General features: G+C 45.4%; 1 protein-coding gene across 1 annotated transcript; it reads left to right on the forward strand.

The window, feature by feature from the left end:
- The first annotated feature begins 767 nt into the window (after nt 1-767).
- KLF11 (KLF transcription factor 11) lies at nt 768-11,502 on the forward strand. Its single transcript, XM_067294285.1, has 4 exons — nt 768-839; nt 3,766-4,020; nt 5,368-6,361; nt 8,473-11,502. Exons 1-4 carry the CDS (start codon nt 798-800, stop codon nt 8,775-8,777), a joined length of 1,596 nt encoding a protein of 531 aa, XP_067150386.1. The 5' UTR covers nt 768-797; the 3' UTR covers nt 8,778-11,502.
- Nucleotides 11,503-13,072: the final 1,570 nt, after the last annotated feature.

The following is a 13,072-nucleotide window of genomic DNA, read 5'->3' on the forward strand; positions in this document are numbered from 1 at the left end:
TTATTTAACGAAAAAAAATTAAAGGAATGTAGCAATCTCAGGGAAGAGGATGTTTCCAAAAAAAGTACTGCAGACAGCACAGCCTGCCCTAGTTTATCGTCCCTCCTAAATTGAATCCCAGCCCTTTTTTTCCTCCGGCTTCTCAAGATGGCCTCTGCGCCCTGTCCTGACCGCAGCGCACGCCCCATACGGCCTGTTCCCCGTCTCCCTCCGCGGTCACGGCCCCGGGGCTCCCTGAGGCGTTTTCCCGCCTTCCCCGCGGCGCGGACGCGGGCGCGGACGCGGACGCACTCGCCCCGCCCCGCCCGCCCGGCATTGCCCCGCCGGCCACCGCCCGGCACGGCGGCGCGCGCTCCGCCCCGCCCCCCGCGCCGACCTTTCCCCTAGTTTCCAGCGCGCGGCGCGCCCCCCCCGCCCCGCCCCGCCCCGCCCCGCCCCTCGCCTTTCCCGCCCGCCACCGGCTGGGCCGCCGCGGAACGTGCCCACGCGCCGCCTTTCCTGCTGGCAGCCCCGCGGCACGCTGCGATCACGCCGGCCGGTGCCGCTCATTGGCCGGGCGCGGGCCGGGCCGCGCTGTGATTGGTGGGGGAGCGGCCCCCCCCTCCCGCTCTCCCCCCGCTCCCCGCCCGCGCTGTCTGGTGCATGGAGTATTGCGGAGTGTTTCCCCCGGCGCGCGGGCCGCTCGGCTCCCGGCCCCGCGGGCGGGCGGGGGAAGGGGAGGAGGCGGTGCCGGCTGCTGCTGCTGCTCCTGTTCCTGGCAGCCCGGTCACATCGCTGCTGTCTGCGGGAGCCGCACCATGCACGGCTCGCCCTGCTCGGAGATGGGAGATGCGCCCGCGGTAAGCACCGCACCTCCGGGCTGCGCGAACGGCGGCACGGAGCCGCCTGGCTCCACGGAGCCTCCGCACGGGCGGCGAGAGGGGTGGGCGCCCCCCGCGCCTGGGCAGTGCGGGGCGAGGCCGGGCACGTGCGCTCCGGCGCCGCGGCGATGGGCGGCGGGCAGAGCAGGGCAGCGCCGTGAGGCGCCCGCGACGGGGCAGCTGGTCCGGTAGGACCGTTACCCGCTCGGCGGGCGGGCAGAGGGCGTGGGGGGTCCGTGGAGACCGTTACCTGCCCGGGGTGGGGGTCCGTGGGGACTGTTGCCTGGTAGGATGGGGAAGTGGGGGTCCGCTGGGCCCGTTACCGGCCCGGGGGGGGTGGTGGGGGTCCGCTGGGCCCGTTAATCTGCCCGAGGAGGGTCCGTTGGGACCGTTGCCTGGTGGGATGGGGAGGTGGGGGTCCGCTGGGACCGTTACCTGGCCGGGGGGGGGGAGGGGATGGGCGTCCATTGGGCTCGTTGCCTGCCCGGGGAAGGGGTCCGTTAGGACCGTTGCCTGCCCGGGGTGTGGAGGGATGGGGGTCCGTTAGGACCGTTGTTTTCCCGGGGTGGGGTGTGTGGGGGGGTCCGTTGGGCCCGCTACCCGTCCGAGGGGAGCCCCCACAGGGGCGCGGGCCGGGAGGTCGGTGTTTTCCCGGGTCACCTGCCGGAGCGGGCGGCGGCCGTCGCTCCGCGGCCGTGCGGAGGCGGGAGGGAGGCATGGCGGGGGCTGGCCCCTTCCCGCCATCCCCGCCCTGCGAGGCGCGCCGCCCGGCCTCCCGCGGCGCGGCGGCCGCCAGCCTGCCCCGGAGCGACATGAGGAGTGGGCGGCCGCCGCGGCGCGGGCATGTGGGGACGCCCCGCCGCCCTTTCCCGAGGGTGGCGCTTCCTCTGCGGCAGCCAACGGCGGTTTGGCGCGGGGGAAGCGGGGCCGCCGAGGAGAGCTTCCCCTCGCCTCCTCCTGCCTTCATGTATTCGCCTCCTAGCTAGGGATAAAGGGGGGAAGGGGAAAGGATCCAGGCCCGAGCACTGTAGCGCTGTGGGGGATCTCCCGTCCGCCGGCTGCGGATCCACGCCCCAGCCAGCTCCCCCGCTGTGCCCGGGCACATACAGCCGCTGCGGCCTCGGCACCCGGCGGGGTGATCTGAGGACAGGCGGTCAGGCGTGGTTAGCCATTTCCCTGGCAGCAGAGAGAGCCTGGGCTTGAACGCTTGCTTTGAGAAGGCTTTCTTCTCTCCCTGCTTCCCCCCCCATATATATTTTGTTCGTATTTCTTTAGGGAAAACTGATATCCTAAAAGGCGAACTTTAAAAAAATATATATTGGTTTGGTGTCTGCAGTCAAGGGATTCTCAAAGTCTGTTTGGCTTCAGTGCAGAACCTCACGTCGTATGGCTCCTATTTGATAGGCAGTCTAGGCTTGCAGGCTACAATTTTTTGCTCTCATTACCCTTTTCACTGTTTTTCAATGAAAATGCTTAAAAGTCTTTATCAGAGCAGTTAATCTCTTAGATTCCTTTTTTTGTTTTTTTTTGAATGCTTTAACCCCTTGCTCCCCCCGGTCCTGACATTTTCACATGTGGTACCTCTTCTAGGTGAAAGACCTCTGTGGATGCAATACTAGCATTTTTGATTCATTGTGTTTAAAATATTTGCCAATGCACATCTCTGTAATGGAGGCAGTGTCCCATAGTAGTGTATCTTTGTGACACTGCTGGGCCAGGATTGATCCATTGTCACTTACCTCATGTCAGTAACAAAACTCTTGTTGACTGCAGTGTGTAAGTGATGTCACCCAGCAAGCATAGTTCCATGTAGGGCTTTTGGCCATAATGGTGTGGTGGTGCTCACTGCTGCTTTTATAATCAAAACCCTTTTGCCGCAATACATAAGCGCTCTGTATAACAGCATGGGGTTCAAGAATCTTGGTCCATGCTTCTGAATCCCAGCTTTTACATCTAGTTTTGTGTGTGTAAAGACTGAGGAAGTTTGGATGCTTAGTTGAGACTGAAGAGGGATGAAAGCAAATAGAAGTTAGCATGTGAGTGATAAACGAACAACACACCATAGTTTTTGGTCACTGCCATATGCACTGTGAGGGCTTTGTGAAGTTCAGGAACCCTTTTCAGAGAGAAGTCAAGAGGTTTGCACGCACATGCATACCCTCCCCCCCCCCCCCAATTTTCTATGATGTTCCAATTTGGAAACAAATCAATACGATTAAATTTGTTTTCATGTTACTGATAGTGCGTTTAGGGATATCTAGCACCTGTGTGGTATTTTGTGTTTTAAGATACAGTACAAATAATTATTCTTCAAAGTGCAGTGGGACTTTTTTTCCTTCCCCCTCACTCCAGTTTCCCTATTGGTAAAATAAGATTAAAATGCTTTGCAAAGTGTGGTACCCTGAATCAATGGTAGAACAGGGATCAGACCTTAGAGCACCTTACTGTCAGCTGAGACTTATTTTTCTAAATTATTACAAGTATAAGATTACTGCTAAATAACAGTCTTTTGGGTCTAGGAAATAGCTTTGTTTTAAACTTCACTTTTTCATGTTGGAAGTTGGGATTCTTTTCTTTCTGCTTGTGTGCGGGTGTGGGATGTGTTTATTCACAGCAATGTAATCCAGGGAAGTAACTCTGAAAACCTGAACTACATGCTATGTATATCAGTTCCTTTCCTGCAAGTCACTTTTTTTTTTTTTTTTTTTTAACAAGACTAACAGGGATGGGGAGACAAGCCGTGCTCTGGTTGAGGGTGAGGGTGAGAGTTGAGCTGATTGTTAAAAGTTTTGCCTCAGGCATAGGATCTATTTCAGATGACCTTCATCATGAGCAGACAGTATGTGGGTGGTGTCAGCTTTGTTTTCTGACTTGTCCTAACAGCCAGTAATCCGATTACCTTTAGGTTGACATTGCTGATATCTATGAGTCTATCCGGGAAAGACAGCGTCATGACAGCGAAAGGTCTACCTGCAGTACCTTAGAGAAGAATGACATTGAAGCCGTTGAAGCGCTTGTTTGTATGAGCTCCTGGGGTCAAAGAGCACAGAAGGGTGACATATTAAAGATAAGACCGCTTACACCCTTCTCAGATTCGGGTGATTTCACAATGCACGCTGAAGCTACGTCTGAATTACCAAAGGATTATTTATCTACACTGGTAAGAAAAACATGAATGCAAATAAATATGTATGACATTTTGACATTACATCCCTGCAATGTTTTAACTTAGCTGGAAAAAACATTTGTCTTGCTTCTGTATGGAATAGGTACAGTATAGCCAGCAGTATGTTTGTGTGTGTATGTTAATACATAGAATATTAAGGTGTCCATTGTTGGGTTTGGGTTTTTCTGCTGTCTCCTGAATAGCATATGTAGTGCTTTGATCTCTTGTTAAGTCTAAGTGGGAAAGCTTTTACCACCAGGGTATTCACTTTGACAAGTGTGCTAAGAAATCTTATTTGGATGGTTATTATAATTTTCTTGGAGTACTTTGAGTAAGAGAGTGGCAGAATGAGCCTCAGCAACTTGGCATTGATTTACCTGCAAGGACTATAAGAAGAAGACTTTTGATGACATTTGGTTTCACTTTAGTGCTGTATGAGAAATCATAAAAACTAACTAATTTTACTATTTCATAATGGTAACTTGTACTATGTGTTTCTACATGTAGTCTATTGTTTCTCCAAAGTATTGGTCTACTGTTGCTGACTAATGTCAGTTGAATCACATTTTTTTGTTGCAATTTTTGTGCAACAAAAGAAGATATTAAGAAAGGGCTTTATGCTATTCAGGCTTTAGAAGGTTACGATGCTTATTTCAACCAGTAGGCTTTTAGTATACAGGTATGTCAGGAAAAAGAAGAAGAGAGAGTAGAGGAAAAAATTGAGATGGGATGACAGCTGGTTAATGGGCTTCTTTTGTCACGCTCCTGCCTCTTAGTATTGGAACTGTCTCTCCAGCAGCATAGGAAATAGGCATGAATTTTCAGTGTCAAAGAAAGAAGGCGATGTGGTAGCAGCAAGAGAGCATAGAGAGAAATGGATAAATAAGAGAAGGGAGAGCATTTCCAGTTGTGTTCATCTCAGCAGTAGCCATCAGTTCATTGGGTAATCATTAATAAAAGATCTAGGTCTCAATGGAAGTTTGAAATTTAAATCGCTATGTATTGCTAATTTATTTTCTGTGAACAGCAGAGAGGTCGTAGCATCTTAATAAGCTGCACTCGTTACTGAGGAGAAGAAATGAGAGTTTTCTTGTTGTACAGTGAGTTGACATGCAATGTTTTATGCAGGTTTACATCTGCATCATTGTCTTCCTTTTATTGGTAGAGTTTTGAACCTGTTCAGAATGGCCATCAGATGAGAAGTGTATGCTTTAATCATAGTTTCTCCACTATGCAGGCTTTCAGAAACTTGAGGAGGATAGTTTTATTTTCACAGTAAGGTTGCGGAAAATTGTCCTATAACATTGCACTGTTGTATAATGGTATTTTCTTTTTTTGCAGTGTATGACCCCTCCTCACAGCCCTGACTTTGTTGAGATATCAGCTGCTATGCTCCTCTCCTCACAAGTCACTTATTCCAAACCGAGGACTGTCATGGCAAATACAGCTGCCTGTTCAGTCACATCTGCGACCTGTGCATCTCCCATAACCAAGCCATCAGTTATAAACATGGAGAGACAGTGCAGTCAGAAGCCAGTGATATCTGAATCCTTTGCCCCTCAGCCTTGCAGGGCCATGGCGACAAGTGTGATACGTCACACAGGTGACAGTTCTGCTTACCAACACATTCCTGCTGTGCAAGAGAAGACAAAGGTAACTTCAGGCTACAGCAGTTCCGAAGATTGGTGTGGAGCAGATGACCGAAGATGTTCCAGACTGCCACAGGACACGCATGCTGCTGATGGTTTAATTAACAAAACCTCTCCAGTACCTCAACCTTATGTGCATGACTCCAGTGATATTGTGACCAATAAGGGACAACTACCAGTCCGGCCTGCTTCACCACAGACCCACTTACCAAAGAATTGTGAGAACGACTTGCAAAAAAGAGCTACCTCAGGGACACCTGTCCCTGTTTCAAGCCCCCAAGTTCTCTGTCAAATGATCCCTTTAAATGGACAAAGCAGTATGATTAATGCCTATGTCAAGCCTTCAGCTCCAACAGTTTCAACTCCAGTCAAACCAATTTTACCACAGACAACTCCTCTTTCTCAGCCTGTACTCATGGGACCTTCTGTGCCTCAGGGGACTGTTATGTTGGTTCTTCCACAGACTGCTGTCACACAGACACCACAGTGCCCACAAACAGTAATGACTGTTGGGAGCACCAAGTTACTGCCCCTTGCTCCTGCTCCTGTGTTTATAGCTTCTGGTCAAAGCTGTGCCCCCCAGATGGACTTTTCTAGACGGAGGAATTATGTTTGCAACTTTCCAGGGTGCAAGAAAACCTATTTCAAAAGTTCCCACCTCAAAGCCCACCTTCGCACTCACACTGGTATGTAAGACACGAAAGTCCTCTGTTGCTATGGCTCTTACTTACATTAGGGTGTTGAAATGTGCTGTTTTTCTGGGGTGGGAGGGGAAGAAGCAGGTGATTGGGAAATGTCTACTCGTCTTGGAGAATGGAAGAATGTTCATTCTCTGTGGGCAAGCGAAACAAGATGGACTTTGTTCTGAGACCTCAGCCGACCTGATAATGTTAGCTGAATTTCACAGGCTTTAGGTGGAGCAAAGCTTAGCTTGTGTGTTTGTGTTTAGATATGAGTGGAATTCTGACATTTGGAACTAGTGAATTGTGCAAGGTTTTTTGTTTGTTTTGTTTTTTTGTTTTGAGTATGGGAAGAGTTTGGTGTGTAAATAAACCATAGCAGGTAGTTGGTCTTAATTCTAGGGGACAGTGAGCTTCATATAGCTGAATCTACTTAAAATGGTTGATTCATGAGTAAAAGAAAAGAAAAAAATTAATTTACTGCACATTGCTTTCTAGAGTTTTGTCTAGGCTAAATATGTATGTATTAAGATTTTGGGCTACTGTGTTAGAAGGTAGAGCTGCTGCAGGAACATAGTGGATCTATTTAGTTGCTTAGAGAAAGGGAATTCTAAAGGTAAATAAATGTAATTAATATGAGCTGACTTGCTCCATAAAATCTGGTTATCTTGGAGACAGTATAAACGTGTTTTACTTATCCTTTTCCTAGGTTAGAGATCCTGTCATGTTAAAACTCAATTTTGAGCTCTTGGAAGGAGTTGCTCTTTATATTGAGGGATAGTCATAGTGGGAGATTGGTACAGAATAGCTCATTCAAATGTTTGGTTAAACTTTGCTTTTTCCTTGGCTTTTTTCCCTCACCCTCCCTTCCCCCTGCAGACAGTGTGGTTTACTGGATGTCAGCTTCTGTGTCAGGATTGGCATTAATTTGCTAGCTTATCTTTAAAATTGCTTTGAGAAAATAGCTTAAACCCTGAATGAAGCTGATAATCTTTGTAAACCGGAGCCCAGAGGTAGAAATATGCTTCTAGTCCTTGCTTCTGGTTAGAGAGTGCAAGTGCTGCAGGCTCCTGAATTTACCTAGCACAACAGGATAATTGTAGAGTAGGAACAAGGTGTCTAATTTAGAGCACATACTGCTGCACATCATAAGGAAGCTTTGTGTCCCCCTGTAACATGATTAAGACTGTAGCCACCTACATGGGAGGTGAAGCACACTGACCCTTCACTAGTCAATCAGCCTTACAAGATCCGTGGATAGAGCAGTTTATCTGTCTCGTCCTCCTTTCCTTCTGCTTATTGACTGGCTAGGTGGCATTGTATATACCAAGTGTCAAACTTAACTCTCAATATGTGAAATGAGATAAAAGTTCCCTGTGGTGCTTCCTTTCTGGTGGAAACTTGTGTTCTGTTCCAAAGTGTTATTGATAAACTTGGGCTGTGTGATACATATTTATGTTGAGGTTTGTGGGGCCTGCAGGCGGTGGATCTTGTTGTTTAGAATCGGTCTGATGTTAAGCGGTCATCCAGGATGAGCAAAAGTTAATGTTGAAAGCCTTCATGACTGCTTTTCATTCCTGGGCATCCAGACCTCCCATAACCATCTGTAGACTTCTAGGTATGTGCGGATGGCAGGATAGGCCATTCTTTAGTAGTCACTGACATGATGTATTTGTGTGTAGAAATGGATCACTTTAGCAGGACTCTGAGGCTGAGTTCCAGACTTCTTTTGCCTACAATGTTTGCTAATGACACATAGCAGTCTTTGAGCTGCCGTCACATAGGAGGGATGGGGGGAGGGTGTTGCTTCTAGTTCAGTTGGAAGATAACATAGCTTTGTGAATAGTCATTTTCACTAAACTGTTTTTTGGATATCTGGAAAAACTGGACTTGATTAAAGAAGGTTTAAGGAGATGAGAGAATAAATAAAAACAAAATCTATGATTTTCTCTAAAACTGGAATACAGCTTGTGTTTAAGTTAATGTTGACTGCACATGTGAATTGTTTTGTGAAATTCCTCGGTTGTTGCAAGGTGGGGTATAAATTAATTCTTTGATAAAACTGTAACATAGCAAATAAAAAGTAAGTTGTGGTTTTTTTTTTTAATGTCCTACAGGAGAAAAGCCCTTCAGCTGCAACTGGGAAGGCTGTGATAAGAAGTTTGCCCGCTCAGATGAACTCTCTCGCCATCGTAGAACTCATACAGGAGAGAAGAAGTTTGCTTGTCCTGTGTGTGAGCGTCGCTTTATGCGTAGCGATCACTTGACAAAACACACCCGCCGCCATATGACCACAAAGAAGATCCCCAGCTGGCAGACGGAGGTTGGCAAACTAAATCGAATTGCCGCAGCAGAGAAACCGAAAAGCAGCAGTGCTTTGAGTATGCTCATCCCCATGCCATCATCTGTCTGTCAGGGCTAGTGTGAGAAAATACCTTCTCCACAAACTGTCTGAAAGTCAGGAAGAGCTCTGATGGTTACAACAGAACTGTCAGTGGCTCCCCCCCTCCCCCATTTGTGCATACTTTAGTTTCCTTCAGTTTAGGTCCTCAGTTAATAATACTGTGTGAGAAATCTCTCGTATCTTTCCTCAGTCCCTTCCCTGTCTATTTTTTCAAGATTTGTGCAAATGCAATCACCAGCACTTCAGGAAAGCAGAACTCTTTGGAAATTATTTTGGCAATAGTTTAAAAAGATCACTTGTAATGCTTGCTGTTAATATTTTGATGGACAGTGAAACAGGGTGATTTTTAATTTTTATACTAGTATTTTCTATACCAAATATATTTTGTATTTATTCATTTTGGTCTTGATATGCAGGCAAATTACTGGCCTGCATTAGAAGGGGTGTGCAGGATGAGACCCAGGGTTTTTCAGTAAGCTTGAAGAATCACATTCAGAGCATTTTATAAGCATGTAATATTTGATACCTCTGGTTTTGGGGGTTTTCATGCTTTTAGATCCTGATCCTGCAATGAGCTGGTGCTGTTAGACCCTCATTGTGCAGGTGATGTAGGAAGATTGAGGTCTAAGTGTGTCACCTTTTAGAAACACAGAATGACTTTATTTTTTGGAAAAGAAACATTGAAACCCTCAACAGTTTACTCTTTGCAAGTGGAAGCCATTGTGACTTTTGGTAGAAGTTTGGCATACTGGGCATTCCTGAGTCTGCACTCCACCTGAGCAAAGTTTGGAGGAGCCAGACTGCTCTGATGGATGTAGAAGCACAAATACTCATTAGAAGCTTTGACACTAAAAATTATGCTTTCCTTTCAGTCTACTAAACCAGCATATCAAAGTCTACTGAAAAATGCAAAAACGGCAACACAACCCATGAATAATTAGCTGGGTCTCTGTTTATATTATTTGGAATACAGGAGAAATAGAAAATTAAGTTTTTTTATGTATTGTGGATGCTTGTGCACCTTATAGAAAATTGTTCAAGACTTCCATTTACCTGTATCAAAAGCACCAGAAGTAGTACTATTCTGTTTGGACTTAAGAAATAGCCACCATGTCAACTTGATGCTCTTCATGTGGCCTTATACTTCTCCACAGTACTTTGTATACAAAATCACCCTTTTCTATTAAATGAGATATTCTCCCTGTTGAATGGATTTTCTTTTACACCAAGTGTAAATATGCCTAAAAAGCAAAATCACTGGCTGCAGGAGTGCTGTGTTGTAATGGCAAAGTATGAGTAATAAAATAAAATACCCATACACAATCAGACTGCTCAATTTCCATGTTGCAGATAGATACATATGTGTATCTATAGCAAGCTGACAGCAGAGTTGTAGTGCTGTCAGGTGCCAGGTGTTAAACAGTTCCTGTTATTCTGCTGGGAGACAGCACCATGGTTGCCAGAACAGACATTAAGAGCTCACCAGCTTAATGAAATATTTCTGTATAGTTTATTCCTCCTGGACTCTTCCTACCTTCAGCTACTCCTACACTGAAGCTCAGTTAGGCTGAGCACTGATGAGAACTCTTTTTTTTTTTTTTTTTCCTTCTCCTCCTGGATACATAAAATGTAGATAACTAGGAATGCACTTTCTATTGCACTGCTTCATTGTTCTGAAAGCCTAGTCTTGTTTCTCAGTGTGTGGGTAAAGCATTGTTCTCGTCAGAATAGGTGCAGATTTGCTGTTTTTATCTTGCACTCTGAAATGAGCAGAGGCCTGTTTTGGTTGAAAGCAAAGTATGTCATTATATTTACAGTTAAAGCTCTAGTTGTAATTATTGGTAACAAATTTTCAAATTGATAAATTAGAATACTGTGCTAAGCGTACTAAAGTTTGTGCCTGACCTTTAAAATGTCCAGATGTTATTCACTTGACACACATTGTAATCCCACTGACCATGGTGTGCGTATTGGTGAGTGTGTGTGGATATGCAAACCCTGCTTTGTACTCTACGAAGGGCTTTGTTGAAACTCCTCTTTCTGGTAAAGTGAATGCTTGGAGTGTTTGGTTTTGTGTCAGTATTCAGCTTCCCGAATTTGTGTTCTGCTCTTCTTTGCTCAGAGGGTCCCTAGAGCAAGAAGATTGCCTTCCAGATACCATCTTGGCATGGTTATAACTGGTGGGGAGGAGGAAGGAAAATTTTAATAAGAGCATTTTGTCTCAATCTCATAGCCATTTAGACCTCCCCCTAACTAACAATTTTTGGCATTTGTCTGAGCAAAACTGTTCGGAAGCTCTTGTTATAGTTTAGTAAGTTGTCATGTTAGTTGATTGCATCATGAGGAGAAAATGGTGAAGAATATGGAATTTCATAAAAGTGTGTATGGCATATGTGTGTCATGATACAGAAATTTATGACTCCCTGGTGTTAGGTTTATCTGACCTGTGATTCCTTACAGCCTGTTTGTGAGGTGTGAGGCACGTGTTGCCTCTTATCTGTATCTGGGATCCTTGTGAGTGTGCATGAATAACTAAGCCACAGTGTGGCTGTGTCTGCTCTCAGTTTACTTTTTCTATTCCTTCTTGCTGTGTAAGGGTTATTTATGGATTAAGCATGACTGGGATAACTGCTCCCTTTGCACTTTATTGCCTGAACAACATTGTTCAGTCTCTTTATTTTAAAGAAATGGAATCACATTTTTGTACTTGTTTTTACATACTTTTTATTTAATAAAAGTTAATGTGGCTGTTTTTAAATCATAAATTTGTAAATATTCAAGTTTCATATAAATGTCTATTCCAGAACTATGTAAATACATCTGGTTTAGGTTATGTATCTAAACTAGTGGAAGACTGGGGCCCACTAGTTCACTTACCTGTAAATGCAGGACTTTTTTTGGTCATTTTGTAAATTGACCAGTGCTTGTCCATTCATAATTTTACACGACACTTCTATATTTGGTAGGATGTGTATATCACCACCATGGTTTTTGATTTTTGCATGCCTTCTGAAAACAGGAGTCTTGGGGTTCATAACTATGTTCTTCTAGCATGGCTTCCAGAAGTTAATCAACAAAAGGTTGTCTGAGTGCTACTCTGTTAGTGTTGTGAGCTCTGCATGGCATGAATGGTAGAAATAAAGAAGAGATGAGAATTTGACCCAAAAGATGGCTGCATTATCCCTGGTTCTTCCCATTTTGGTGTACTAGCACTCTGTGGTGGGGAAGTCTCTCTGACAGACTGGGTATGACTTCTAAGTCTCAACTGAGAAAGAGGTGTTCAGTAAAGATGGTGACAGCAGCAAAAACTACTTTTTTTTTTTTTTTTTTTTAAACCATCTCAGCTGTTCCCTTTCCTCCAACCAGTTTCCAAATTGCAGCAATGCTATTTTTAGCAGACTCATGTTTTTAAATGTCAGGTTTTGGCCTCCACTAAATTACAATGGCATGGAAATAGGGATGGACACAAGTGAAGCTTAACGGAAGGAAAAGGGGAGATGGTGTGTGGATACCAGCTTTCTGCCACAGCCTTTGAACGCAAGGTGACCCAGTTTCTGTAGTCATAGCCTGTCAAGAGAGCTGCCTTGGAGCAGGGTCTCAAGGCTTTTTCCCCGCAGAAGAGCATGTCATTGTTGCAAGTGCTTGGAAGATGAAAAGATATCAGAGATGGATGGTCCTACTTCTCCCTCAAGAAAACAACTGGAAGAGAGGTTTTTACTGCAGGCTCAATGCTCTGAAGAAGTCCTTCAGATTTAAGTTCTTCAGATTTCCCTAATACATTTCTCAGTCTCCCTGTGGGAAGACATCCTGTCTGTCTGTTTCTACTACTATTTTTCTGGTAGGATTTTTCTGAACAACAGGTTATATCCTAAGCAGTTTTCTTCTCTCTCTCCTCCCCGCCACCCCCAAGCTCCTGATTTTTGTGTCCTTTTTCTTTTGGTTTGCTTGCAGTGAAACAAGAGTATAGATTTCACAGTTCTGTAGTCATCTTTCTGTTTTTTCTCATGAACCAAACTGTGGTTGGAGCAAAAGCCAATAGGTGCAGTTACATGTGCATCCTGGTTTGGCTAGATGTCTGGATTAGCTTTATATGTGAGAGAAGTTCTTTATAGCTTACAGTGGTTCTAAATCAATGTAAGTGAATACTTTTTCTAAAGAAAAATGAATGTGTACCCAAATGTTTTTCTCTAGTTTAATGTAACATTTTTACAGTTAGACCAGCATTCCTTTCTTGTGTGTGTAATGGCTAAACACTCAAAACCTTTATTTTAATGGCTTGCCTTATCTTACTCACAAACTGATAAGCACTGATC

This window comes from Apteryx mantelli, chromosome 3, assembly GCF_036417845.1.
Source record: "Apteryx mantelli isolate bAptMan1 chromosome 3, bAptMan1.hap1, whole genome shotgun sequence".
Classification (NCBI taxonomy): Eukaryota; Metazoa; Chordata; class Aves; order Apterygiformes; family Apterygidae; genus Apteryx; species Apteryx mantelli.